The following is a 27386-nucleotide window of genomic DNA, read 5'->3' on the forward strand; positions in this document are numbered from 1 at the left end:
TGACCTTCATCCAAACAGACTTGTACACGCAAAAGATACCAGTGCAGTGAACACATTACACCAGGCTAATAATAGACGTATTTGGTTCTTTTCTGCCAACCCATACACCCATACGTCTCTAAAAACGAATTTCAGAACAAGTGAACTCTGGCAGCCACATTTATAGTGTATAGCCACTGCCTTTGTCCCCACAGGGAAGGGACCCCTGACTGCTAAGGCTAATTGAAGTCTTTTTCACAGTACTTTGGAATTGAAATTCAAAGTTAGTGGTCAGTTTTTGCTGGTTGCTTAAATACCAAATTGAGAGGACTCAATGAACTAGCAACATAGAGAAACTGGAAGAAGGAAAAGAAAGAAGCAGGTGCACATATAGAGACAGGACAAACCAGGATATAGCTCTGGAGAACAAGGAACCAAGAGATTACCTGCCTTTGTTTCGAATTCAAATCACTTAGGATCCTCAGCACAGACTCACTGCCACAGGGCAGGGCTTCCCTGATGGCTCAGTGGGTGAAGAATTCGCCTGCGATGCAGGAAACACAGGAGACTTGGGTTCAATCTCTGTGTCAGGAAGATCTTCCAGAGGAGGAAAACAACAACCCACTCCAGCATTCTTGCCTGAAAAATCCATGGAGAGAAGAGCCTGGTAAGCTGCAGTCCAAAGGGTCACAAAGAGTTGCACACAAATGAACAGGCAAGGACCACTGGCTTAAGAGTAACTCACCAGACTGACTTGCTGATTACTTAGCCCCTCAGTTTCCTCACTGTAATTGGGACTAATATCAGTACTTCCTGCAAAGAGTGTTCCTTGCATTAACTCTGAAGAACCATTTAGGATGATTAAGGTAATCAAGTGCACCAGTGTGAAGCATTTAGAAGTATAACATCACACGCCCTTGGGAAATATTAACTTTTATGGTCATCACCCCAACTCCAGAAGGTAGTTTTTAAAATGTGTCATGCGTCTACATCATTTTATGCTTATTAGTAAGTAGCACTTTTAAGCTGCTTTTCCATGTATGTTTATAATTTCAGCTTCACCATAGGTCAGCTTACCACAAACAAAAGCAAAATTTAGTCACAATACAGGAGGGTCATTTTTCCCATTCCAGACAATATTTTAAGACAATACACATCCTAAAATGCAAAGTAAATAGTAAAAATCTACATAGTTTCTGGGTATATTTATTGTGGATTTATTTGCTCCCAACTAGGTGTTCTTTTTCTATGTGCATAATTGATCATCTTATTTTTATTTTCTTTCAGTGTGTAAGGGAAGTCATAGCGCCTACTGTTGTTTAAGGAGAAATACTGTGAAAGGAAAACAGAACAACTTAATTGTAAAAGCTTGTTATCCTGGAAGGTAAGCACCAGTTGGAGCTTGTTAGCTTGGAGGAAAGCAGAATTCCTATTGGAGAGACAGCTACACATTTGTTCAGTAAAACGCATGAGCAGATTTTGGCCCTCTGGGTCAGGTTCAGACAAAGAAGAGTTTAGGGCTTTCATATTAAAGAAGGAATACTTTTTAGATTCTTCACTTGCCCATGATGGAGATCCAAATGCTGAGATGTTGGAGAAAGCCTAGAACAGAGAGGTGTGGACCCACAGTATTCTGGTTGATTCTGAGGAGAAGATGGCTAGAGATGGCAGGATGGCTGAGAGGCTTTGGGGCAGTGAAACAGCTAGTATTCTATTTACGTGTTGCCTTTTTTGTGCTTTGTGTAATTTTCATTTTTTACTTCTAACTCCTCAGGAAAATCTGCAATGCACTCATATGCAGGCGTAAGATGAAGCTAGTGAGAACTCAATCACAGCAGCTGCATGGGCTATACACAGGAAGCCCACTTGAGAAGATGTTAAGTGAGACCCTTTGGATTTGATGTGAAACTCAGGGACGTCAAGGATAAAATGGTTTGGAGGCCATTTTTGGAAACCCTTCTGTCCTAAAGAAAAACTAGGCAGAAAAGAGCACTCTTAAAATAGCCCAGTAATTTACTGGTGGCAATCTGCACTGTGCTTTACTCAAGGAAACAGGAAACCAGACATCCTTGGGTCCAGTGATAACTGTAACTTGTAACTGTAACTGTGTAACTTGAAAGGGACTACATGACTAGTTCACTCTGACCTCTTTGAGACTTCCCTGATGGTCTAACTTCCCTGATGGTCTAGCAGTTAGGAATCCCTCTGCCAATGCAGGGGACATGGGTTCAATCCCTGGCCAGGGAGGACCCTACTTGCCTTGGAGCAGCCAAGCCCCGTGCCCCACAATTACTGAGCCTGCGCATTAGAGCCCGTCTCCTCAACAAAGAAGCCACCTCACCACAAGGAAGAGAAGCCCCCATTCGTGGCAACTAGGCAAAGCCACACAGCACCGAAGACCCAGCATAGTTATAAATAAATAAATTAATAAAAATTAAAAAGGCCTCTGACCTCTCCATAAAGCACAACAAGGTGCACATTAATGTAATGATGGTTAGACAGAGAACTCTGTGAAGGAAAGGTGGACATCTGGGCAAGAAATTCAGGGTGCCAATATCAGCACCTAGAGATTGTGGTGAACTGACCTTCCCCTGTTCTGAATCATATATTAAAGAAATAAAATTGCCCTTTAAAAGCAACTTTAAAAAGTTATTTTTGAAAAGTATACAGTATAGTGTTATAAACCCCCAAGGATTCCATCACCCAGTTTCAACAATAACCAATCTTATTTCATCGTTACCCCATTCTCTTTTCTCCCTTTAAAATTTCATCATTTCATTTATAAATATTTTAATTTATATTTCTAAAATGTACCTGTAAAGATTCTTATTTTATACCTAACCATAATATAATGATCACAGTGAAAATAATTGATAATGGTTCCTTAATATCAAATATTATATCAATGTTCAGATTTAACTGGTTGTCTCATAAAGTTTATGAGACAAAATTCTTTAAAGTTTTAGAAATTTGATATAATCAGGATCAAAGGCCACACGCCTCTTTTCTCCTTCTTCTCCCCATATAATTTGTTGGAGAACTTGAGACATTTGTTCAATAGTTTCTCACATTCTGGGTTTTGTTGGTTACATTTCTGCTGTTCTTCAGTAGACACCTCTCTCCCATATTTCCTAAAGGGGGAAGTGAAACCTTGAGGCTTGATATGATGTAGTTTCACCTTTTCTTTTCAAAATGACTTCATAAGTAGTAGTGTGTGATTTTGTTAGCAGGCACAAAATGCCTGAGTGGTTTTCCTTCTGTTGATAGCCATCGATGATCATTGCCCAGTTATTTTCAAAGACTGGCAAAAGGGCAAATTTCACACTGTATTATTTTCTAGCAAGAAAAATGTTTCCTTATAACTGTCTGATTATTCTAAGGTAGTTCATGTAGGAAAGACAGGTTAAAATAAAGCTTTGATTCTTTCTTTTACCAGTTTTCAGTTCAGTTGGCGCTCAGTCATGTCTGACTCTTTGCAACCCCATGAACAGCAACATGCTCGGCCTCCCTGTCCATCACCAACTCCCAGAGTCCACCCAAACTCACGTCCATTGCATCGGTGAGGCCATCCAACCATCTCATCCTCTGTCGTCCCCTTCTCCTCCTGCCCTCAATATTTCCCAGCACCAGGGTCTTTTCAAATGAGTCAGCTCTTCCCATCAGGTGGCCAAAGTATTGAACTTTCAGCTTCAGCATCAGTCCTTCCAATGAACACCCAGGACTGATCTCCTTTAGGATGGACTGGTTGGATCTCCTTGCAGTCCAAGGGACTCTCAAGAGTCTTCTCCAACACCACAGTTCAAAAGCATCAATTCTTTAGCGCTCAGCTTTCTTTATAGTCCAACTCTCACATCCATACATGACCACTGGAAAAACCATAGCCTTGATTAGATGGACCATTGTTGACAAAGTAATGTCTCTGCTTTTTAAAATGCTGTTTAGGTTGGTCACAACACTCCTTTCAAGGAGTAAGCATCTTTTAATTTCATGGCTTCAGTCACCATCTGCAGTGATTTTGGAGCCCCCCAAAATAAAGTCTGTCACTGTTTCCACTGTTTCCCCATCTATTTGCCATGAAGTGATGGGACCAGATGCCATGATCTTAGTTTTCTGAATGTTGAGCTTTAAGCCAACTTTTCCACTATCCTCTTTCACTTTCATCAAGAGGCTCTTTAGTTCTTCACTTTCTGCCATAAGGGTGGTGTCATCTGCATATCTGAGGTTATTGATATTTCTCCTGGCAATCTTGATTCCAGCTTGTGCTTCTTCCAGCCCAGTGTTTCTCATGATGTATTATGCATATAAGTTAAATAAGCTGGGTGACAATATACATTTTTTAAGTTAGGTCTCTACTAGCCTCCAATGGTGACTACTATTTTTTAGTATCATTTATTATAATTATTAAATAGTAACAATTATTAATAATTTATTATTATTTAATATTTTATTCATAAATTCAAGCATATGGTATGTCTTAGTCCAATGCTTCCCAGGTGGCGCTAGTGGTAAAGAATCCACTTACCAATACAGGAGATACAAGACACATGGATTTGATCTCTGGGTTGAGAAGATCCCCTGGAGGAAGATATGGCAACCCACTCCAGTATTCTTGCCTGGAGAATCCCCATGGACAGAGGAGCCTGGCAGGCTACAGTCCATGGGTTGGGTTGCAAAAAGTCAGACATTACTGAAGTGACTTAGCAGGCATGTAGTCCACTGCAGTTATTTTTTCTCAAAGTGGCTAACCTTACCCAAAGGAAGCCTCTTCAAATTTGCTCTGAGTTCTTTTTTTTTTTTTAATAACTAAAAATTTTTTAATATAATTTTTAAAGATTACACTGCATTTACAGTTATGACAAATACTGGCTATATTCCCTGTGTTCTATAACACATCCTGTAGCCCATCTTACACTAGATTCTTTGTACCTCCTGCTCCCCACCTGGCCTATATTGCCCCTCCTCACTGGTGACCACTTAGTTTGCTCTGTTCTGACTTCTTTTTGACAGCTTTGATTTCTAATATGACAACATGTTCCAGGATTATTTAATATATTTCCTGACTCAGAACTACAACCATTTCTCAAAGGAGCCCTTGTTCCTTTTACTGACAAAAGGTATTCAGAAACCAAAATGAGGTTGAGCGGGTGCTCCTTGCTACTTGTTTCTAAGTCTTTTCAGTGGACAGTTAAGAATTTTCTTTAAAAGATAACTATATCATGAGCCCATTCTGATATTTACAGTTAAACATCTATAAGATTTTTACTTCATCTCATTGATCCTACATTTTCATTTCACACAGAAAATCTCAGTTCTCAAAAACACCAACATAAATAGTTATTTGTTTTATCACATAATACAGACAGCAATGTCAGAATAAAAAGAACACCATCAGCTACTGTGCTACCACGGTTATTGTTCTAAACTGCAAATCTGATCAAGTCATAAACTGACCAAGTTTATCAAGTCATAAACTTTGTCTAAACCGCTTGTTTCAATCCCACCCACTGAAGAACAAAATTAAGAGATGTTAACATGCTGTAAAACACGTCAGCATCTGAACTTCTGCCACTGGCTAAGCCTGAAGTTTCTATTCTGCTTCCCCATCCCACTGAACCCTGAGTCATCGGCCCATGTGCACATCAGATGCTTTTTTTATGCTGCATCATCCTTGGTGTGGCCGCTGCTGTTTAGTCACTAAGTCATGTCCCACTCTTGTGACCCCATGAACTATAACCTGCCAGGCTCCTCTGTCCATGGGATCTCCAAAGCACGAATACCTAAGTGGGTTACTCTTTCCCTCCAGGGGACTCTCCTGACCCAGGGATCAAACCTGAGTCTCCTCTTGGCAGGCAGATTCTTTACCACTGAGCCACCTGGGAAGTCCTGTATTCCCCTTACATTGACACAAATGGTCACTCTTTCTCTGTTTTCTCCTCTGCCTCACATAGGCCTTTATTGGTGCATTTACCACATTGAATTCTAATTTTTTACATAACTATGCATCCTTTACTAGATAGTGCACATCTTGATGGCAGAGCTCATTCAATTTTGTATTCCCAGCATCCGAACAAAGTCCATGATAAATAGAAGGTACTCTACAGGTACTTGTTTCATTGAGCTGACTCATTATGACTTGAAGAGATACAAAATCTAGCAGTTTTGTTTTCTAATGTTTGAGGAGATTTCTCTGCAGTGTTTTGAAGAAGAAAATTTTTTTTCTACTGGTAACATCATATTGCTAGGAATTAAAGAGGCATGGATAAATTATTTGCACAGGAATAATTGCTGTTTCACCTTTCAGGATTCAAGTAAGCAAAACAGGACTTCCCTGGTGGTCCAGTGGTTAAGAATCTGCCCGTCAGTGCAGGAGACACAGTTTTAACCCCAGTTCCAGGAAGACCCCACATACCACAGGGCAACTAAGCCCCTGTGCCACAAATACTGAGTCTGCATGCTCTAGAGCCTGAGAGAAGCAACTACTGAGCCCGCTTGCTGCAGCTACTGAAGCCTGCACGCCATAGAACCCTAGCTCCATGACAAGCGATGCCACTTGAGATGCAATGAGATGCAATGAGAAGCCTGTGCACTACAACTAGAGAGGGCCCACACACAGCAACAAAGACCCATCACAACCAAAAGTAAATGAATAAACAAAAAATTAAAAATATACCTAACAATATTGGTAATAATAGTGTCTGTGAGCATCAGCAAAGCTCCATGCAGTGACCCAGTATTCATACCTCTAATGCTAACAGGCAGGATCCTAGAGAGCCTTCAGTGTCTGTATGTTGCCATTCTAGTAGACTGCATTTGTAATATTCCTCTTAATCAGACTCAGTTCTGCTCCTTCAAAGAACCAGGGCAGAAGGTTAAGTTATTCTCCAATATTATTTTGTAACAGTTTTAAACACTTGCTTTTCATAGTCATCAGGGAAATGCAAATGAAAACTACAATAGGATGCACTGTATACCACTAGAATAGCTAAAATTAAAATGTTTGATCACAGTTTTCAACTATTCCATATCAAAGTTGTCCTCATGTTAATAAACTATGGTTTATTTCCCTTCCTTTTTCTCTAATAGCATCTACATTATCAGTTCCCCACTAAGCCCTTTCTTCTTTTGTATTGATCATTTTTATTTGAGATGGGGATTTCTAAATCATTCATTTTTAAGAATTTCCTGTAAGTGAGAAATGACCAGGATAGTCATCTAAGCTAAGTGATTTTGATACTTTTTTCTAAAGCAGTATCTCTATTTTCTGTAGTCACAAAATTAACTGGCTTCCTCCAATCTAGGTTGCCTTCATGATTCTTTATGAGGGCTTGCCATTTTGCATTTATGTACCTAAAGTTTCCAAAAGGACCTTCTGTTAGCATAGCCCTATTACTGAAACCTCATTAGCAGACAAATGATATGATTTTTGCACTTAAGAAGTATTCCTCACTTTTAGGAAGTAGACATTTTAGCGTGTGTGCTTTATGACACATACTCTATTATTACTGGATTTTTTTTCTCCTCATTCTCTTCCTTTAAGTATCCTAGATGATAACTGTTTGGAGCATCTGACGTCATAGGCTTTAGTTTGGAAAGCCACAACAGTGCTGTAGATGTTTCTGAGAACAGGATTTGCAAAAGTGGTAGGTGTCAGAAATCAATAGTAAATATTCACTCTCAAAAGGATGAGCCCCCATTATCAGTGAGAACTTCTGTGATCAAAGAGGGTTAGTGCAACGAGAGGGTTGAAGTTAGAAGTAGAATACATTTGGATGAGGAGTCACACAGAGGTGGCAGATTCAAGAAAATAGAACTAATGGCATTTTTCATAAGGCTATAATAACTTGAAATTTTATATGGAAACATGAAAGACCCCAAATAGTCAAAACAATCTAGAGAAAGAAGAACAGAGCTGGGAGAATCATACTCCCTGCCTTCAGACTATAACACAAAGCCACAGTAATCAAAATAGTATGGCACTGGCACAAAAGCAGATACATTAATCAATGGAACAGGAAAGAAAGCCCAGAAATAAACCCATGTACTTATGATTAATTAATCTAAGACAAAGGGGGCAAGAATATACAATGGAGAAAAGATAGTCTCTTCAATAAGTGGTGCTAGGAAAACTAGACAGACACATATAAAAGAATGAAATGAAAGTATTCTCTAACACCATATGCAAAAAATAACTCAACATGGATTAAAGACCTAAATGTAAGAGCAGATACTATAAAACTCCTTGAGGAATACATAGGCAGAACACTCTGTGACAGAAATCATAGCAATATTTTTTTTGGATCCCTCTCCCAAAGCAAAGGAAACAAAAGAACAAATAAACAAATGGGACCTAATTAAACTTAAAATCTTTTGCACAGCAAAGGGAACAATCAACAAAACAAAAAGAGAGTCTACTGAATGGGAGAAAATATTTGCAAATGACATGACTAATAAGGGGTTAATATTCAACATATATAAATAGCTCATACAACTCAACATCAAAAAAACAAACAATCCATTTAAAAGATGGACAGAAGAACTGAATACATATTTTTCAAAGAGGAAATGCAGGTGGTCAAAAGGCACATAAAAAGATGCTCAACATCACTAATCATCACAGAAATGCAAATCAAAACCACAATGTGAATATCACCTCACAGTGGTCAGAATGGTTATCATCAAAAACAAACACAAATAGGAGACTTCCTTGGAAGTCTGTTGGTTAAGATTCCATACTTCCAGTTCAGGGGCCTCAGCTTCCATCTTTGGTGGGGGAACTAAGATCCTACATGCCGTGAAGTGGGACGTAAAAAAAATAAATAAATATAAAAAGAACAATCCAAAGTCACATTTTAAAAAAAGAGCAGAAATAAACGTTGGTGAGGATGTGTAGAAAAGCGAACTCTCCTAAACTGCTAGTGGGAATGTAAACTGGTGCAGCCACTGTGGAAAGCAATATGGAGACTTCCCAAAAAACTAAAAACAGAAATACCACATGGCCCAGCAATTTCATTCCTAGGTAAATTTTGAAAAGAGCAAAAACACTAATCCCCAAAGATACATGTACCCCGACATTCACAGCAGCATCAGTTACAATTGCCAAAGTGTGGAAGCAACCTAAGAATCCATCAACAGATGAAAGGATAAAGAAGATGTAGTATGTGTATACAATAGAATATTGCTTAGCCATAAGAGAATGACATTTTTGTTACAACTGGAGAAGGTTCTATCTAGTATTTAGAGGTCAGGGATGCTCCTAGACACCTTACAATGTGAAGGAATACTCCTTATAACAATGGGTCATTAGCCTCAAAATATTAATAAGTACTGAGGTTGAGGGTTTCTTTGGTGGCTCAGTGGTAAAGAATCTGCCTGCCAATGCAGGAGACATGGGTTCAATCCCTTTTCTAGGAGGATCTCACATGCCATGGAGCAACTAAGCCCTTGTGCCGTAACTATTGATCCTGAGCTCTAGAGCCTGGCACTTGAAACTATTAGGTCCATGTGCTGCAATTATTGAAGCCCGTGTACCTTAGAGCCTGTGTTCCACAACAAGAGGAAGCGCCAAATCACAGTGAGAAGCCTGTGCACCACAACCAGAGAGGAGCCCCCCACTCGCCACAACTAGAGAAAAGCCCGCTCAGCAGTGAGGACCCAGCACAGCCAAAAATAAATAAATAAAAATAAAATTGTAAAAAAAAATTTGCCCCAGGGATGTAATATATAGAATGGGGAATATCATCAATTAAAAAAAAATACTACTGAGGTTGAGAAATGTTGAGAATGTTCAGAACACAAGTAGTGCTGAGGATAATGTGGTCTTGTCTTATTCTCAATTTAATGTGAATTTCTATCATTCACTAATAAGTATAAAATTAATATAAATTAGTAATTGTAGAAGCGAGAACTTTATTCAAGAAGGCTTTGTACACTAGTATTTCTCCAGTGGTGACAAGCTTGCCATGGCCATGATTTTCAAGATGTGTGACTTGTAGAAAAGGTAGGAAAAATCCACAATGTGGTTGACCATTCCCTGGGGGCATACCCTTTCCCATTAGGTTTGCTCAAGCATAGCACACATATATTAATATCAGTCAGTTTACTCTGAATCTGCCCGTAGAAGCCCATGCCCTTACATTTTGCTGTTGAAGCAGTGATATTGTTCACAGTAAAGGTCTTTGGGCTAAAAGCTTCTGATAAGTTTAGTGTATACCTGAATTGGTCTATTCTATCCTAGGTCTATTAATTTCCCCCTCCAGTGTTTGGAAGATGTTTTTCTTATTTCTGCTTCTAATATTGGTGAAAAAGCTGTTATTAATACATCAGTTTTCCTTGAATGATGACTTAATGGCAAACTTTTTCATCCTTGATGCTTTAAAATTTCACTATAATAGATCTCTTGAATTCCTTCCTCTTGAAACTCTAATTAGATCTTTTGTTGCAACTCCATGTTTTAACTTTTAAAGACCATTTCTTTATTCTTTTGCCAGAGAACTTCTTAGCTTACTTCCAGATCACTTGTTTGGTTAGCTGTGTTTATTTGAATATTCAGCCCATTTGTTAACTTCAGTTTTTCCAAGATATATAGTTGGTTCTTTCTCATGATCACTTATCCTTGTTTCAAACAAGATAATTCTAAGATTAAACGTTTTAAGACTCTGGCTTAATTTCACTGATTTGTTTTCTTACTGTCAGTACTTCTGATATGTACTGGCTTTCCACGTGTTTAAGCAGTGGCACTATTTATTGTACAAATAACAGAATACATAATCTGAGCAGGTACTGTTTTTAGACACTTTATATAATCCTTTAATCCTTTTATTTGGACACGACTAACCAAATAAACACAGCACAGCACAATCCTTTTATTAACTTTATGAACTAAGTAATAGTAATCCCACTTTACAGATGATTAAATTGCATCAATGAGTAAGGCAAGTAAAAACTTATTCAAAGCCATTGAGTTAGTTTTCAAGTCAGGACACAATCCCATAGAGCAGTGGTCTCCCATCTTCTGGCACCAGTGACTGGTTTCAAGGAAGATATTTTTCTACCAACCAGGAGTTGGGAATGGTTTCAGGATGACTCAAGTACATTTATTGCACACTTTATTTCTATTATTATATCAACTCCGCCTCAGTTCATCAGACATTAGGTCCCAGAGTTTGGGCACCTGTTATAGACCCCTCCTTTACCTAGGTGGTACTACCCACCTGAGGCCCTTGGGTGTGATCCAAGATTGCATGCTCATTCTTCGCTCCTGAAAGCAATTTCCCCAGTAGCTGCTGGTTAGCCCACAGTGGAGCGGGTAGGGCCATCCTAACACTTGTCTGTCGCGTCTTAGTTACCTGTGTCCCCGTTCTCTACACCTGCCTCCAGCACTGGAAGGGCATGTGGGTTGTAGCTGCCTATTCACTGTATATCTTTCAAGTGAAGTCCTCTTTTCTAGACCAAGAGTTCTTGTTTAAGTTTAGCTTTGCATTTATTTTGTAAATTTAATATAATTTAAGTGGAGAAAGAAATGGCAACCCACTCCAGTATTCTCGCCCAGAGAATCCTGTGGACAGAGGAGTCTAGTGGGCAGCTGTCCATAGGGTCACACAGAGTTGGACACGACTGAGGCGACTTAGCAGCAGCAGCAATATATTAAGTTGTGGGGAGGAGAATTAGCAAGACATTAGGTTTCGCTACTTAATTTCATCTGTATCCACTTGGACTAATTGAATTTGCTAGAACCTGACTCTACATCTGGGTGTTCAGGGAATTTTTTTTTTTTTTTTTTAAGTCTAATGCATCCACGGTACCTCAGGAAGCTTTCAAACTCCCATTTAATGAACCTAACTGTTCTTATGCTCCAATAGCGATCTCTCCACACATAGTCATAATGCAAAATGCATTTATTTGCATGTACAACAAGGAGGATTAGGATCCGAGATGAAAAGAAAAGCATACTTCTGTCAAATAGAGATCAGGATTCTTAAGTGGCTGGCTTTGGGATCTTCTGGGCAGGAGGACTTGGAGAGTTGCCGGCAGATTCTGTCTCTTGACCTGATGCTCCAGATGGTCCGGCGGCATTTTCAGGCTGTCCTTCACTCTGGGCTGATGTTTCCAACTCTTTCTGATACTTAAGCTGGTATTCCAGATAGCTTATGTTCCTGGTCTGTTCATCCAGGAACTTCTTCATGAAGCGTAAGAGCTACAGAAATAAAAACAAGAAAAAATTAATTAAGGACCTTGTCTGTAGCAGGAGACAATCTAATCTCCTACCCAAATTATAGTTCATGGGCCAGCAGTTTCTAGGAACTTGTCAGAAATACAGAATCTCTAATCTCTTCCACGCCTACTAAATCAAAATCTGTTTTAAGAAGGGACTAGATGATTTACATGCATAATGAAGTTCAAAGGCATCGATCTCTGACATTCAAGACCTCCAGATGAATACAAACATCCACTTTTTAAAGATTTATTAGAGTATAGTTGGTTTCAATGTTATCTTTTCTTAAAATTATTTATTTTAATTGGAGGATAATTACTTTGCAATATTGTGATGGTTTTTGTCATACATCAACATGAATTTGCCACAGGTATACATGTGTCCCCCTCCATCCTGAACCCCCCTCCCACCAAACATCCACTTTCAATGAGTGTTAAGGCATCTCATCAAAAGCACAGATTAATTTAATAAGCTACTACTCTAATGGTTTTTCACCCTATCTGAATCATAGGTTAAGTGTCAAGTAAGCTCCCAGATCTCATTCCCAAGCACTGAAATTTTAGGGTTCTGGTGTAAGGCTCAGGCATTTGATAGTTTTCAGGGTCCTACAGTGAGTCCAATATGCAGCAAGGTTGATAGCTTTCCTACTAGATCATTTTCTTCAACTTCAAGAGAAACTAAGAACTTTGGTGAGAAATTTTATCACTGCAATAGAGTGTTCACCATTAACCAAAGAACACTTCAGAGAAGTCTACAGAATAGGTCACCATTGACATTCACTTTTGTAGGGGTAGTCTAGGATAGCGACTCTCAAGATGGGTTTATTTAAATATTCAGAGTGCAGATTATTCCTGAAAAGTCTTCTCCATCTTGTCTCGAGTTGCCTTTCTCCTTACCAGGGCCCCTGCTCCTCCCACCTCCCAGTTACTCTAAGAAATAAGTTCATATACTCCCTTCAGGGGAAATAAGCACATTAGATGATCCATTGCCTTGGAATCATTTCCTAGAAGCAAGCCATCATCTAGAAGTGAAAGGACCTCTTTGCTACTTACATTGGTTTCTCTATTCCTAGAAGCTGAGGCTTTCAGGTCTTGCAGGAGCGTGTTTAACGAATTCTCCAACTGCAGAGCAGACAGTATAGCTTGTTTACCAGTTCCCCAGTTATCTATATCAGGCCTCTGTTGGAGAGAAAGAGGGAGTCACTCTCCTAGCTGAGGCGCAGCTTAGTTACACCCTACTTCCTGGGCAGATTGAAAGGTTTGCAAAGACCAGTAGTTTCCGCGCTTTGTGGCCCCTTAAATACTGGTGTCTGGCTGTCAGCTGCAGACGTTCTGACTTAATTGGTACCGAGGAGCAGGGCTTTTAAAAGCTCTTCAGGTGACGTTAATGTTCTGCAAAGCATGGATACCCCAGCACAGTTACTGCACTCTTCCATTAGCTTTGGAATTTCTCTAGCTTTGGAGAGTAGTTCAGTTCAATTACCACCAGACATTTAGTTGTCTTTAGAGACCTGGAGTTAAAAAGAACCCCTCAGATAAGGAGGGATATTTCCAAATGTAATAGCTTCAACTAAGGTTTAGATTGTTTCTTTAGAGTATATAAAAAACATTAGGAGTAAATCAATTTTAGATTGTTGCTTTTTTCTGTTTTCTGGTTTTAGAACATAAATATGTATGGCTGTGTTAGTCACTCAGTCGTGTCCGACTCTGAGACCCCATGGACTGTAGCCCACCAGGCTCCTTTATCCATTGGATTCTCCAAGCAAGAATACTGGAGTGGGTTGCCAGTCCCTCCTCCAGGGGAATCTTCCCACCCCAGGGATCAAACCCAGGTCTCCTACATTGCAGGCAGATTCTTTACCGTCTGAGCCATGGCGGGAAGCCCTTTTAGAACATAAATACCTATTCTCTATCATTTGGGTGAGTCCCTATTCGTCATGTTTGAGTTGGTAATAGTAATTATTCCTAAGAAAGAGGAAATGAGAGACAAGTATGTAGCAATAGGGCCTACCTGGTGGCTCAGCATTAAAGACTCTGCCTGCAATGCAGGAGACCCAGGTTCAATCCCTGGATTGGGAAGACCCCCTGGAGGAGAGCATGGCAAGAGCAAGATTTTACACTCTTTCACTCTTGCCTAGAGAATCCCATGGACGGAGGAGCCTGGCGGGCTGCAGTCCATGGGGTTGCACAGCTGAGGCAACTGGGGCAGCAGCAGCAATTAGAATGTACAACTCTACAAATGTAGAGTTGGTTCCAGTGGGGGAAAAAGTTTATTTTATTAAATACATTGAAGAGGCAGCTGTGTTAGATACCTGAGGGTGTATCTGAATTAAAGAGCCAACATAAGATACAAACCACTCTAGAAGAGAACAGCAGATCTTCTCAAACTCTACAGAGGATTAGAATCACCTGGAGAGCTTGTTAAGCTCTTTAGCTCCTTGGGCCCCACCCTTAGAGAGGGTGACTCAGTTTCTTAGAGTGGGCCCCATGAATTTGCATTTCTAATGAGGTCCAGGTGATGCTGGTGCTGCTGGTCTAGAGGTCACACTTTGTATCACTCTTTCAGAAAAGAAAAACTAAGATTTAATGACTGAAATTTACTTAAAATGATACGAAGAGGTTACAGACAAGATACATGCTTACCCTCAGTCAGCTGCTATAATCCCATGTAGGAACATGAGTAATGGAACAAGTCAGAAAACAACTAATAACTTAGTTTTCTAAACCCAGCAAAGGCCCTATAGAGATCATCATAACAGAGCTACATCGTCACCTTAATCACCGGAAGGCAGATTTTACACTTATATTTTCTTAGATATTTTATGAACTGCTTTGCATGCTCCCTCTTCACATCAGCTTGGTCTTGGAAGAATGAATGAAACATAGGCGCTTCTGAATCTTCAATGTAATAACAGGCCTGGAGCAGGGATAAGAATGGGGAGAGACTGCAGGTGAGAGGAGTTGATGTTTAGGGCAGGAATCTCACACAAACTCACTTTATCTCTACGGCTGTCCAAAAGAGGCCTTCTTTGTTCATTACAGGGTTCTCAGTCTGCTCTTTGACTTCCAGAAGGCCCCAACTGCCTTCTTAAACCCAGGCTACCTCAAAGAGAAGCGACCCAGGTTTTAACATGCTGGTGCCTAGCATTTGGCCATTAGACCTCTTTAAGGGTCAGGTTTATGAACCCTATATGCTAGCACTATAACCAGTATTTATGTTGACAACTGGCAGAAGTCCAGCATAAAGTAAGTGACATTCAAAAGTCAATCTTGGGACTTCTCTGATGGTCCAGTGGTTAAGAATCTGTCCTACAAGGCAAAGGAAAATGGTTTGATTCCTGGTCCAGGAAGATCCCACATACGGTGGGGCAACTAAGCCTGTGTGCCACAACTACTGAAGCCCAAGTGCCCTAGAGCCTGTGCTCTGCAATAGGAGAAGCCCCCGCAATGAGAAGCCCATGCACCGCAACTAGAGTAGTTCCCACCCACCATAACTAGAGAAAGCATACACACAGCCACGAAGACCCAGTGCAGCCAATAAGTCAATAAACTTAAGAAAATGTTTAAAACCATTGAACTCTACAAAAGTCAAACTATTTCATTAACCCTACCATATCAACACTTGCTCTAAACTAGCAGATGGGTGAAAAAATTATTTATAACAGTGTCTGATGCCTGCACAAGTTTTGGGAATACTCTGGAAAAGAATTATTCTCCCAACTATTCACCCATAGTTTGCAATCACAGCTCTAAATCACTGGGCCTCAGAGCAGCAAAATCCCAGCCACTAAATTGTTGTTCCCTCTGGTATCAAACAACAAACATGGCCACAACAAAAATGAGGAAGGCTTTGTAAGATATATTATCTGGACCAGATCTGAAACCTTCCTGACAGTGACTCCAGGACACATACTAACCATAGATAAATAAGCATCACTGACATGCAGCTCGTAAGATGCTACTTGATTGAGAGCATCCCTACATTCTTCAGAAAGAAGGCCCTTTGCCTGGGTTGCCATCTCAGCTTTAGGAAAAACAAGGCATAAAAAGTGCTACCCGCCAAGGTAAGAGACTTCTTAAATACTAACAGGCTTAAATATATATATATGTAGCCAGCCCACTTCTATTCAGCTGAAAACAAGATGATATGCTATTCAGCTGAGATTAACAGCTACTAACCTACCAATGAGGACATTGTTTTGCATGAAAGAACCAATCTGATAGAGAAAAAGGTGGGAAAAGCTAAGTCCTCCTAACTATCCCAGCCAGTGTTTTGTATTTGCCCTCATGTTCTCTGACTATGATTTGAGAAGGCTGATTTAAACACTTCCTGAATGGGGAAGCATTAACAGAATAGACTCATTACCTTTAACTGTTTCCTTTTTTTCAAAAAAAGGCATCATGCTTGGTCCTATGGAGAATCTAAGAAAACTGACTAAAATACACTTTTGACCTATAAGGGACACATTCCCTTCTCACAAGACCTCAACATACACAATTTTAAACCAGGGTATGATGGGAGTTCTGACTTGTCAGAGTTTCCCAGGTGGCTCAAGTGGTAAAGAATCTGCTTGCCAACTCAGGAGATGCATGAGAGGCGGGTTCGATCCCTAGGTCAGGAAGATCCCCTGGAGGAGGAAATGGCAACCCATTCCAGCATTCTTGCCTGGAAAATTCCACAGACAGAGAACAAATCTGGTGAGCTACAGTCCATGGAGTTGCAAAGAGTCAGACATGACTGAACACACACAAGCTTCTGGATTGTTAAAGGCATATTTATGGGAGGGGATTACAGCCGATTACATTGATAACCTGGCATCTGAAATTGGTCGTGAAGCGTGGGTAAGAATGTAGAGAGAGAACTGGAAGAGGGTATTTCGCCTGGAGGAAGGGCACAGACAGGCTGTAGGGTCAAGGTATAAGGCTGGATTCTCCAAGCGACAGTGACTGTTCCATGTGGGAACCTTTTGGTTCTTTCTCCACTAGGAAATAATAGGTGCCAAATCAATATTTGTTACAAAAAAAATTGTTTTACATGTATAAGATCTCCCATAGTGTGGTGGATTCTTAGTTTGAGCCTAAGTCACGCCTTGTGGCAATGAAATAGAAGTGACAGGTCACCAAAAGTCTCTCTCGGTGAGGCAGTGAGGCGCGAGGGGCTCCTGAGAGGGAGTGCATCCTAAGAGGAGGGGCCACCTAGCCTACGCTTGGCCCAGTCATAAAGACAAGGTCTTCAAAGAGAAGAAATCATTACAAAAGGGCCTATTATTTGCTACTTTTGTTTTCTGACCCAACACTGCCCTTGTCCCAAATGAATTCTTGTCGTAGCCTCAGAACGTGTCTTGAGTAGCTGTTCCTCAGACCATCACTTGTATATGAATCACCTGAGACTCTTCTTAAAAGGCAGATTCTGATACACAGCGCCTGAGAGTCTGCATTTCTAACAATTCTGCCCAATGATGCTGGTCCATGGACCACATTTTGAGTAGAAAGTGTTCCAAGACATGGGACATGCTAGGGACCCTCCAATAGGAGAGGAGAAGGAGACATTCTGTGCTTCCTATGTTTAAAAAAATTTATTTGTATTGTTTTAAAAAATTATTTTTAATTGACTGATGATTGCTTTATAATACTGGTTTGGTTTCTGTCACACATCAACATAAATAGGTCTGAATTGAGGCACTGGGGATCTTCACTGTGGCACTCAGGGCTTAGTCACCCTGCAGCATGCAGGATCTTAGTTCCCTGACCTGGGACCGAACCCATGTCCCCTGCATTGGAAGGCAGATTCTCGACCACCAGGGGAGGGCAGTCTATGCTTCTGCACACACCACAGCACTGCTTTGGCATTTCCAGGATGTCTGTGGCAGCATCCTGGGGAAGGCAGTGTCACCAGGAAACTCAGCAACATCTAGCCCATGATGGTTAGAGCTGAGATGAGGAAAGAAAACTGGTGACTAGACAGGTAACTGGTTTTACTTATAGCACAAGTGAAACATTATCTGAAGTCCCATAAGAATTTGGGGGACCTTTTCAGGAGATTAGGGTCCTATGTGAGAAGTGAGGACAGAGTTCAGTTCAGTTCAGTCGCACAGTCGTGTCTAACTCTTTGAGACCCTATAGACTGCAGCATGCCAGGCCTCCCTGTCCATCACCAACTCCTGGAGCTTACTCAAACTCATGCCCATCGAGTCGGTGATGCCATCCAACCATCTCATTCTCTGTTGTCCCCTCTCCTCCCTTCAATCTTTCCCAGCATCAGGGTCTTTTCAAAAGTTCTTCAAATCAAGTGGCCAAGTATTGGAGTTGAAGCTTCAACATCAGTCCTTCCAGTGAATATTCAGGACTGATTTCCTTTAGGATGGACTGGTTGGATCTCTTTGCAGTCCAAGGGACTCTCAAGAGTCTTCTCCAACACCATAGTTCAAAAGCATTAATTCTTCAGCGCTCAGCTTTCTTTATAGTCCAGCTCTCACATCCACACATGACTACTGGAAAAACCATAGCTTTGACTAGACAGAAATTTTTTGGCAAAGTGATGTCTCTGCTTTTTAATATGCTGTCTAGGTTGGTCATAGCTTTTCTTCCAAGGAGCAAGTGTCTTTTAATGTCATGGCTGCAACCACCATCTGCAGTGATTTGAGAGCCCCCCAAAATAAAGTCTGTCACTGTTCCCACTGTTTCCACATCTATTTGCCATGAAGTGATGGGACTAGATGCCATGATTTTAGTTTTCTGAATGTTGAGTTTTAAGCCACCTTTTTCACTCTCCTCTTCCACATTCATCAAGAAGCTCTTAAATTCTTAACTTTCTGCCATAAGGGTGGTGTCATCTGCATATCTGAGGTTATTGATATTTCTCCCAGCAATCTTGATTCCAGCCTGTGCTTCATCCAGCCCAGTGTTTCTCATGATGTACTCTGCATAGAAGTTAAATAAGCAGGGTGACAATATACAGCTTTGACGTACTCCTTTCCCTATTTGGAACCAGTCTGTTGTTCCATGTCCAGTTCTAACTGTTGCTTCCTGACCTGCATACATATTTCTCAGGAGGCAGGTCAGGTGGTCTGGTATTCCCATCTCTTTAAGAATTTTCCACAATTTGTTGTGATCCACACAGTTAAGGTTTTGGCATAGTCAATAAAGCAGAAGTAGATGTTTTTCTGGAACTCTCTTGCTTTTTCGATGATACAACGGATGTTGGCAATATGATCTCTGGTTCCTCTGCCTTTTTAAAATCCAGCTTGAACATTTGGAAGTTCATAGTCCACGTACTGTTGAAGCCTGGCTTGGAGAATTTTGAGCATTACTCTGTTAGCATGTGAGATGAGTACAACTGTATGCTAGTTTGAGCTTTCTTTGGCGTTGCCATTCTTTGAGACTGGAATGAAAACTGATCTTTTCCAGTCCTGTGGCCACTGCTGAGTTTTCCAAATTTGCTGGCATATTGAATGTAGCACTTTCACAGCATCATCTTTTAGGATTTGAAATAGCTCAACTGGAATTTCATCACCTCCACTAGCTTTGTTCACAGTGATGCTTCCTAAGTCCCACCTGACTTCACATTCCAGGATGTCTGGCTCTAGGTGAGTGATCACACCATCATGGTTATCTGGGTCGTGAAGATCTTTTTTATATAGTTCTTCTGTGTATTCTTGCCACCTCTTCTTAATATCTTCTGCTGCTGTTAGGTCCCTACCATTTCTGTCCTTTATTGTGCCCATCTTCACATGAAATGTTCCCTTGGTATCCCTAATTTTCTTGAAGAGATCTCTAGTCTTTCCTATTCTATTGTTTTCCTCTATTTCTTTGCATTGATCTCTGAGGAAGGCTTTCTTATCTCTCCTTGCTATGCTTTGGAATTCTGCATTCAAATGGGTATATCTTTCCTTTCTCCTTTGCTTTTCACTTCTCTTCCTTTCACAGCTATTTGTGAGGCCTCCTCAGACAGCCGTTTTGCTTTTTTGCATTTCTTTTTCTTGGGGATGGCCCTGATCCCTGCCTCCTGTACAATGTCATGAACCTCTGTTTATGACAAGTGTCAATAAAATCTGGATTATTACTGTTAATATGACTCCATCTACAAAGTGGTAAATCTGGAAGATAATGGTTTTACCTAGTGGGAGATGATAATGAGAGTTTGAATATTTCAGGATAATCTATAAGATATCTTCATGTAAATATTCCATGATTCTACCTTTCCATCTGGGCCAAAAACACAGAACTGTGTACATGTGAAGAAAATGTTCCTATTCCTGTGGGTTAAATATTATTAAGAGATATTTCTCTCTCAATCCCAAACTCCCAATGTATCCCTCACCATACCTCATTCTCCTTCTGGTAACCATACATTTGTTTTCTAAGTCTGTGAGCCTACTTCTGTTTTGTAAATACAAGTTCATTTGTATTATTTTGTTTAGATTCTGCATAAAAGTGGTATCATATGATGTTTGTCTTTCTCTGACTTACTTCACTTAGTATGATAATTTCTAAGTCCATTCGTGTTGCTGCAAATAGCGTTATTTCATTCTTTTTAATGGCTGAGTAATATTCCATTATATATATACACCACATCGTATTTATCCATTCTTCTATTGATGAACATTTAGGTTGCTTACATGTGTTGACTGTTGTAAACAGCGCTGCAACAAACATTGGTGTGACACACGACTATATTTATTTTTTTAATTTTTTTTTACACTACTATATTTAAAATAGACAACCAGCAGGGACCCACTGTATAGCACAGGGAACTCTACTCAATATTCTATAATAACCTAAATGGGAAAAGAATTTGAAAAAAGAATAAACATATGTATAGCTGGTAAAGAATCTGCCTGCAATGCAGGAGACCCTGGTTTGATTCCTGGATCAGGAAGATCCCCTGGAGAAGGGATAGACTACCCACTCCAATATTCTTGGGCTTCCCTGGTGCCTCAGCTGGTAAAGAATCTGCCTGCAATGCGGGAGAATTAGGTTCAATCCCTGGTTTAGGACGATCCCTGGAGAAGGGAAAGGCTACCCACTCCAGTATTCTGGCCTGGAGAATTCCATGGACTGTATAGTTCACGGGGTCACAAAGAGTCAGATATGACAGTGATTTTCACTTTCATATATATATAAACCTGAATCACTTTGCTGTGCATTTGAAACTAACAACATTGTTAACCAACTATACTTCAATATAAAATATAAATAAATAAACTATGACACAAAGGAACTTACCCATAAGCAGAAGCAGACTCACAGGACACAGAGAACAGATTCGTGATTGCCAAAAAGGAGGGAGGCTGGGGAAAAATGCACTGGGAGTTTGGGATAAACAAATGCAAACTACACATGCTGTATAACTGAATTATTTGCTCTATACCAGAAACTAACACACCTTTGTAAGTCAGCCATACTTCAATAAGACAAATTAAAACTTTAAAACCAACTATTGCTATCTAATCACTTAAAAACAACCTCATCAATGTGTAGAAAAACACATCTTAAAAAACAACTGAGTCAGTGTAGTAGCTTTATAGGTAATTTTTTTCTTTTTTCTGTAGTTTTTCAACTTTTATAATTATATATATATATATTTCATTTTGAAAAAGGAAGCTAACACATACCTTTCTGGAGAATTAGCACAATGTATTTTCCTAACTGGGCTTCCCAGGTGGCGCTCGTGGTGAAGAACCCACCTGCCAATGCAGGAGACATAAGAGGTGAATGTTCAATCTGGGTCAGGAAGATCCCCTGGAGTAGGAAATGGCAACCCATTCCAGGATTTCTTGCCTGGAAAATTCTGTGGACAGAGGAGCCTTGTGGGCTACAGTCCATAGAGTTGCCAACAGTCAGACATGACTGAAGCGACTTAGCACTCACATTCATTTTCCTAATTGAAGCTCCATATATGTCTTTATGAATGTATTTTTTCCTAATTAAAAAAGTAATGCATTCTCATTACTAAAAAGTATTCCAAAATTATAGAAATACATAATGTAGAATGTGAAAGCCCAGGGGTAACACTGAAATTTCAATACCTATTTTAAAATCTAATTTGATCCATAATACCACTATTAAATTTTGTTAATCTAATGAACTGACTTCTGAATTATTGGATACAATCAGACTGGTACAGGCACCTTTTCCTCTGGGATGTATTGAAAACAAAAATAGTTTTAAAAAAGTTACACAATGCCTCTCAAAAATGTTTTGACCTAATCTAGACTTTCTGTCCTAATCTTATCAACTCTCTAATGATTCAGGAAAAAACAAGCAGTGCTTTTCTGAATTTAATTAAAACTAAGAAATTCTTATTTTTAAACATAAAATATCTTTAGTAGAGCATCTATTATCATCTATATCCTGTTCTTTGTGCACATTTCCCTTATTAGTTTATAAGCTTCATGAGGAAGCTTAGTCATCTTTGCATATCTCCCAGAGCTCATAGTATGGTGTCTTGTCCATAGAAAGCACTCAGTAAATTACACTGAGCAATTTCAAAGTAAAAAGGAACCTAAAAATTTAAAGTCATTTGTTGTCGAGGAGGAAACAATAACAAGAGCCAAATGAGTACTTTGCATTTCGGAAAAGCAGGTTAAAAGTTCCCCAAAATTGTGGGGAAGGGTGAAAGCAGGGAATTCCTTGCATCTTTAAAATGAGTCTTAGGGACTTCCCTGGCGGTCTAGTAGCTAAGACTTCATGCTTCCAATGAAGGTTTGATCCCTGGTCAGGGAAATAGATCCCACAAGCCACAACTAAAAAAGATTCTGTGACTCAATGTAGATCAAAGAACCCACGTGCTACAGCTAAGAGAAAATAAGTAAATAAAAATAAATATTAAACAATGAGCCTTGAAAAGACCACACTTATTGTGGTCCTGGTACTGAGTGGGTCCTTAAAATTTTTTTATTAATGAAAGACTGAGAAGTAATTTATCAAGATAGCTCAAGAGGAAACCTTAAAAGTTAAGATGTCACAAGTGACTCTGATGAAAAAAGAGAGATGACATCTCCAGAAATCCATGTGCCTGCACATATGTCCTGCCGCCTCTACTTCTGGCCTTAGAATGGCTATCTTATCTGCCAGAACGTGTTTTCTGACTTTCACAGGCTGGGTTTGGTATCCCCACCTTCATGCTCCTTGGTCGTAGTCATTCTTCCCACATCTTTGTAACTTCTTCCTTATCTGTATGAATTCTCTACTAGTTCATAAGCTCTTTGAATGTGCTGCTGGGTCATGACTTGGTATTACCATCATCTAACATAGACCTGGACATTGCAGGTCATCAATAGACATTCATCCACTAAGAGTAAATGAGTAAATGGTCAAACACTGGGAGGGCAGAAACAGACAGATGGAAGACAAATATATGGGGGGAATGAAAATGTAAAAGAAATATCAGGCAATATAAACTTTCTTATGTATTCATATGTTTAAAGCTAACAGCAACAAAGATTTGAGGCAGGAAGTACGTGGCAGGGTTAGGAGATGGAGATGTTTTTGGCCAAAAAGAACAAAGTAGAGAAATTCCCAGGTGGTCCAGTGGTTAAAAATCTGCCTGCCAGTTCAGGGGACATGGCTTTGATCCCTGGTGCAGGAAGATTCTGCATGCCTCAGGACAGCTAAGCCCGTGCACCGCAACTACTGAAGCCTGTGCATCTGGAGCCCCTGCAATGAGAAGTCCAAGCTCCACAACTAGAGAGGAGCCCCTGCCTGCCGAAACTAGAGAAAGTCTGCGCACAACAATGAAGACCCAGAACAGCCAAAAATAAATAAAGTTAAATTTAAAAAAAGAACAAAGTAGAGAGAAAGAGACACACTAATGGGACAAAAATTGAAGTTAGACAAAGAGAGAAAGCAGAATAACTGAAGTGGTATATTAAAGAGAAACATGTAGATAAACCAAATCTCAAATATTAATAGAGAAATATTAGTAGTAGGGAAGTAGGAAGTAGTGTGTGTGTGTGTGTGTGTTAGTCACTGAGTTGTGTCCAACTCTTTGTGACCGCATAGACTATAGCCCACCAGACTGCTCTGTCCATGGGATTCTCCAGGCAAGAATACTGAAGGAATTGCCGTTCCTTTCTCCAGGGGATCTTCTCAACCCAGGGATCAAACCCAAGTCTGCTGCATCGCAGGCAGATATTTTTACTGTCTGAGCCACCCAAGAAGCCTGGAAGAAGTCCAGATAGAGTAGTAGGGAATAAGGGTACCTAGATTATTTAAATCTAGGTAGGACACGTCCAGGTCCAGATGAACTTTATTCTTTGGTTGGAATAACGACTTCTGTAAGTGACTATAGGAATTACTTTGGTAATATTTAAAGAATATTGGAGAGAAACGCCAGAATACAACTAAAGACATTTATATCTTGGTGCAAAAGATGTAGAAATATGTACCAGATGATAGTACATGTAGTTACACTAGCAGGCATCTGAAAATCAAAGGTAGCTGTTTATTGGATTGGGAACACCTTAGCACAAGGCTCTGGTGACATGTTACCAGGCATTACAGTCTACTTTATCTTCTTTTTAATCTATATTTCTTAAGTCAATACTTTGAATGAATAGAGTTTTATTGTTCATTGTTGCTGCTCAGTCACTCAGTTGTATCTGACTCTTTGCAACCCCATGGACTGTAGCATGCCAGGCTTCCCTGTCCTTCGCTGTCTTCCAGCGTTTGCTCAAATTCACGTCCATTGAGTCAGTTACGCTATCTAGCCATTTCGTCCTCTGCCACTTCTTTCTCCTGTTGCCTTTGATCTTTCCCGGCCTCAGGGTCTTTTCCAGTGAGTTGGCTCTTCCCATCAGATGGCCAAAGTATCGGAGCTTCAGCTTAAGCATCAGTACTTTCAATGAATGTTCAGGTTTGATTTTCTTTAGGATTCATTGGTTTGATCTCCTTTCAATCCAAGGGACTCTCAAGAGTCTTCTCCAGCACTGCAATTCCAAAGCATCAATTCTGTGGTGCTCACCCTTATGATCCAGCTCTCACATCTGTATATGACAGTGAAAATCCATTGCTTTGACTAGATAGACCTTTGTTAGCAAAGTGATGTCTCTGCTTTTTAACATGCTGCCTAGGTTTGTCATAGCTTTCCTTCCAAGGAACAAGTGTCTTTTAATTACATGGCTGCAGTCACTGCAGTGAATTTTGAGTTCAAGAAAATAAAATATGTCACCGCTTCTAGTTTTCCCCTTTTTATTTGCCATGAAGTGATAAGACTGGATGCCACGATCTTAGTTTTTAAAAAAAATTTTTTATGACTGAATAAAAAAAACACTGTACATGAACTTCTAGGGAAAATGTAAATCATTTATTTTAATAGGCTCAAGGAAATAATAATAAGCAGGCATTATGATTTGATATGAAAATGGATATGCACATATAGTTCATAGAAAGTAAAATGTACAACTAATAGTAATATATTATTATTTTAGACTGTGTATTTTCTTTGGAGACATTATCACAAGCACCAAAACCTTGGGAGTTTGGGATGGACATGTACACACTGCTATATTTAAAATGGATAACCAACAAGGACCTACTGTATAGCACAGGGAACTCTACTCAATATTTTGTAACAACGTGAATGGGAAAAGAATTTGAAAAAGAATATATATATATGTATAAGTTAATCACTTTACTATATACTTGAAACTAACACGACATTGTTGATCTACACCAATATAAAATAAAAAAATAAATAAAGTCCTTGTAACAGTCACTTCCATAGCTTCATTTGACCAATGTTTATTTATGGTTCATTTAAATGCCCGTTTCATTAAAAAAAATGAATACTATTTTTCAATAATTTCCCTTGATTAACAAAAACATCATCCAACGGAAAAAAAATTGTGATCTCTCAGAAGAGACTTTATTGTACAAAATTATACTGTAATCACTTTTTCTTAAAATGGGAGCACATTGTTTCATGAACTTTTCTACACTGGTTTTATTTATTTATTTATTTATTTTTTATTAAATAACTCTTTATTCTTTTCTCCTTTACATTACCAACAGTAGCCCAGTGTTAAGCACTTTAGAAAACCTGAAGAAATTTTAAAAAAATCTTGGTTTATGCACACATGTATAAAAATATTCAGATAAGCAAATATCTGCTCATTACATCACCCAGCTTTTAAGAGTGCCAAAAATAAATAAATAAAACATTTGCATATCAAAAGAGAGGGCTCGGTGGTTTTGCTAAAATTCATCTTAGCTAACTAACATGTGCTGATGAAATTCAAGTTAAAGGTATAGCCAGTTAATATCACAGAAAACACCGTCTACACTGGTTTTAAACACACACACACACACACACACACACATCATCACCATCAGCAGTAACGAAAATTTTCCAAGTAATGATCTGTAGTCTGGATAATTCTTGGTCAACATCTTAAAGTTGTGTGCTAGAACTCTTGAACTGCTGGGGGGAGAATGTTTGGTATTTAGAGTGAAAGTCTTGGCTGTTTCTTAGAGGAACATGTGTTTGGTTTTGATTTCAGTTTAATTTGATTCAGTGGCTAGAAACACAACTGCTGAACCAACAGTCAACACGAACATGTCTTTCAGTTGAGAGAGGGTTGGGATTAGGCTCAGGTCTTGGGAAAAGGGTTATGAGGTGGCTTTCCATGATCTGGGAAGTTCATTGGCAAGGGCTAAAATGCTGGCTGGCAAAGACGGGAACATGATCTTAAACAAACCTGTGGGGAAGAAAAGTATTTGAAAACATTCTTCTGGCCTTTGGTTTCTCCCATCCCCCTTTCTTCTAAGAAATTTAGATGAATGGATAACATTTTTAAATGTATCTTTATTTTTTTAAATAAAAACTTATTTTTTAAATTAAAAAGTAATTTTAATTTTTCTGTGCTTTTATTATCTTCATTGTTATACTCTGGATCTGAATAGGAGATTTTAAGTGAATAACATTATGAGCTGTTCTGTGTTATGGTTAAGAATGCAAGATTTGCCAAAGGCAGCGTGGGTGTGAATATTATTTTGCCACTTTATTCAATGAAGAGGCACTTTTCCAGGCTGTGGGAATGTAGCAGTCAATAAAACAGACAACAATCCCTGCCATCACAAACCGTGCCTAGTAGCTTTAGGACATTAGCTACACTGTGATTCAGTTTCCTTCCCCAGGGATTACAAAGGCATCTTGCTTGCTTGCTAAATCGCTTCAGTCATGTCTGACTCTTTTG

General features: G+C 39.5%; 1 protein-coding gene across 7 annotated transcripts in view; it reads right to left on the reverse strand.

Annotated features, from left to right (window-relative positions):
• Nucleotides 1-425: 425 nt before the first annotated feature.
• LOC110144065 (soma ferritin-like) overlaps nucleotides 426-27386 on the reverse strand; it is a 43221-nt gene continuing 16260 nt past the window's right edge. Inside the window, exons 2-7 of one of the 7 annotated variants that reach the window (XM_070455021.1) lie at nucleotides 23309-23482; nucleotides 21804-21875; nucleotides 21415-21494; nucleotides 14963-15106; nucleotides 13243-13368; nucleotides 11856-12172 (exon numbers count right to left, since the gene is read on the reverse strand). In XM_070455021.1, the coding sequence (XP_070311122.1) occupies nucleotides 11954-12172; nucleotides 13243-13368; nucleotides 14963-15073 (456 nt within the window). In that variant the 5' untranslated portion in view covers nucleotides 15074-15106; nucleotides 21415-21494; nucleotides 21804-21875; nucleotides 23309-23482 and the 3' untranslated portion in view covers nucleotides 11856-11953. Of the gene's footprint in view, nucleotides 619-6807; nucleotides 6826-11855; nucleotides 12173-13242; nucleotides 13369-14962; nucleotides 15107-21414; nucleotides 21495-21803; nucleotides 21876-23308; nucleotides 23483-27386 lie in introns of those variants that run through there. The other 6 variants (XM_070455018.1, XM_070455020.1, XM_070455017.1 and 3 more) reach the window with 6 other exon arrangements.

This window comes from Odocoileus virginianus, chromosome 25 (genome assembly GCF_023699985.2).
Source record: "Odocoileus virginianus isolate 20LAN1187 ecotype Illinois chromosome 25, Ovbor_1.2, whole genome shotgun sequence".
Lineage (NCBI taxonomy): Eukaryota > Metazoa > Chordata > Mammalia > Artiodactyla > Cervidae > Odocoileus > Odocoileus virginianus.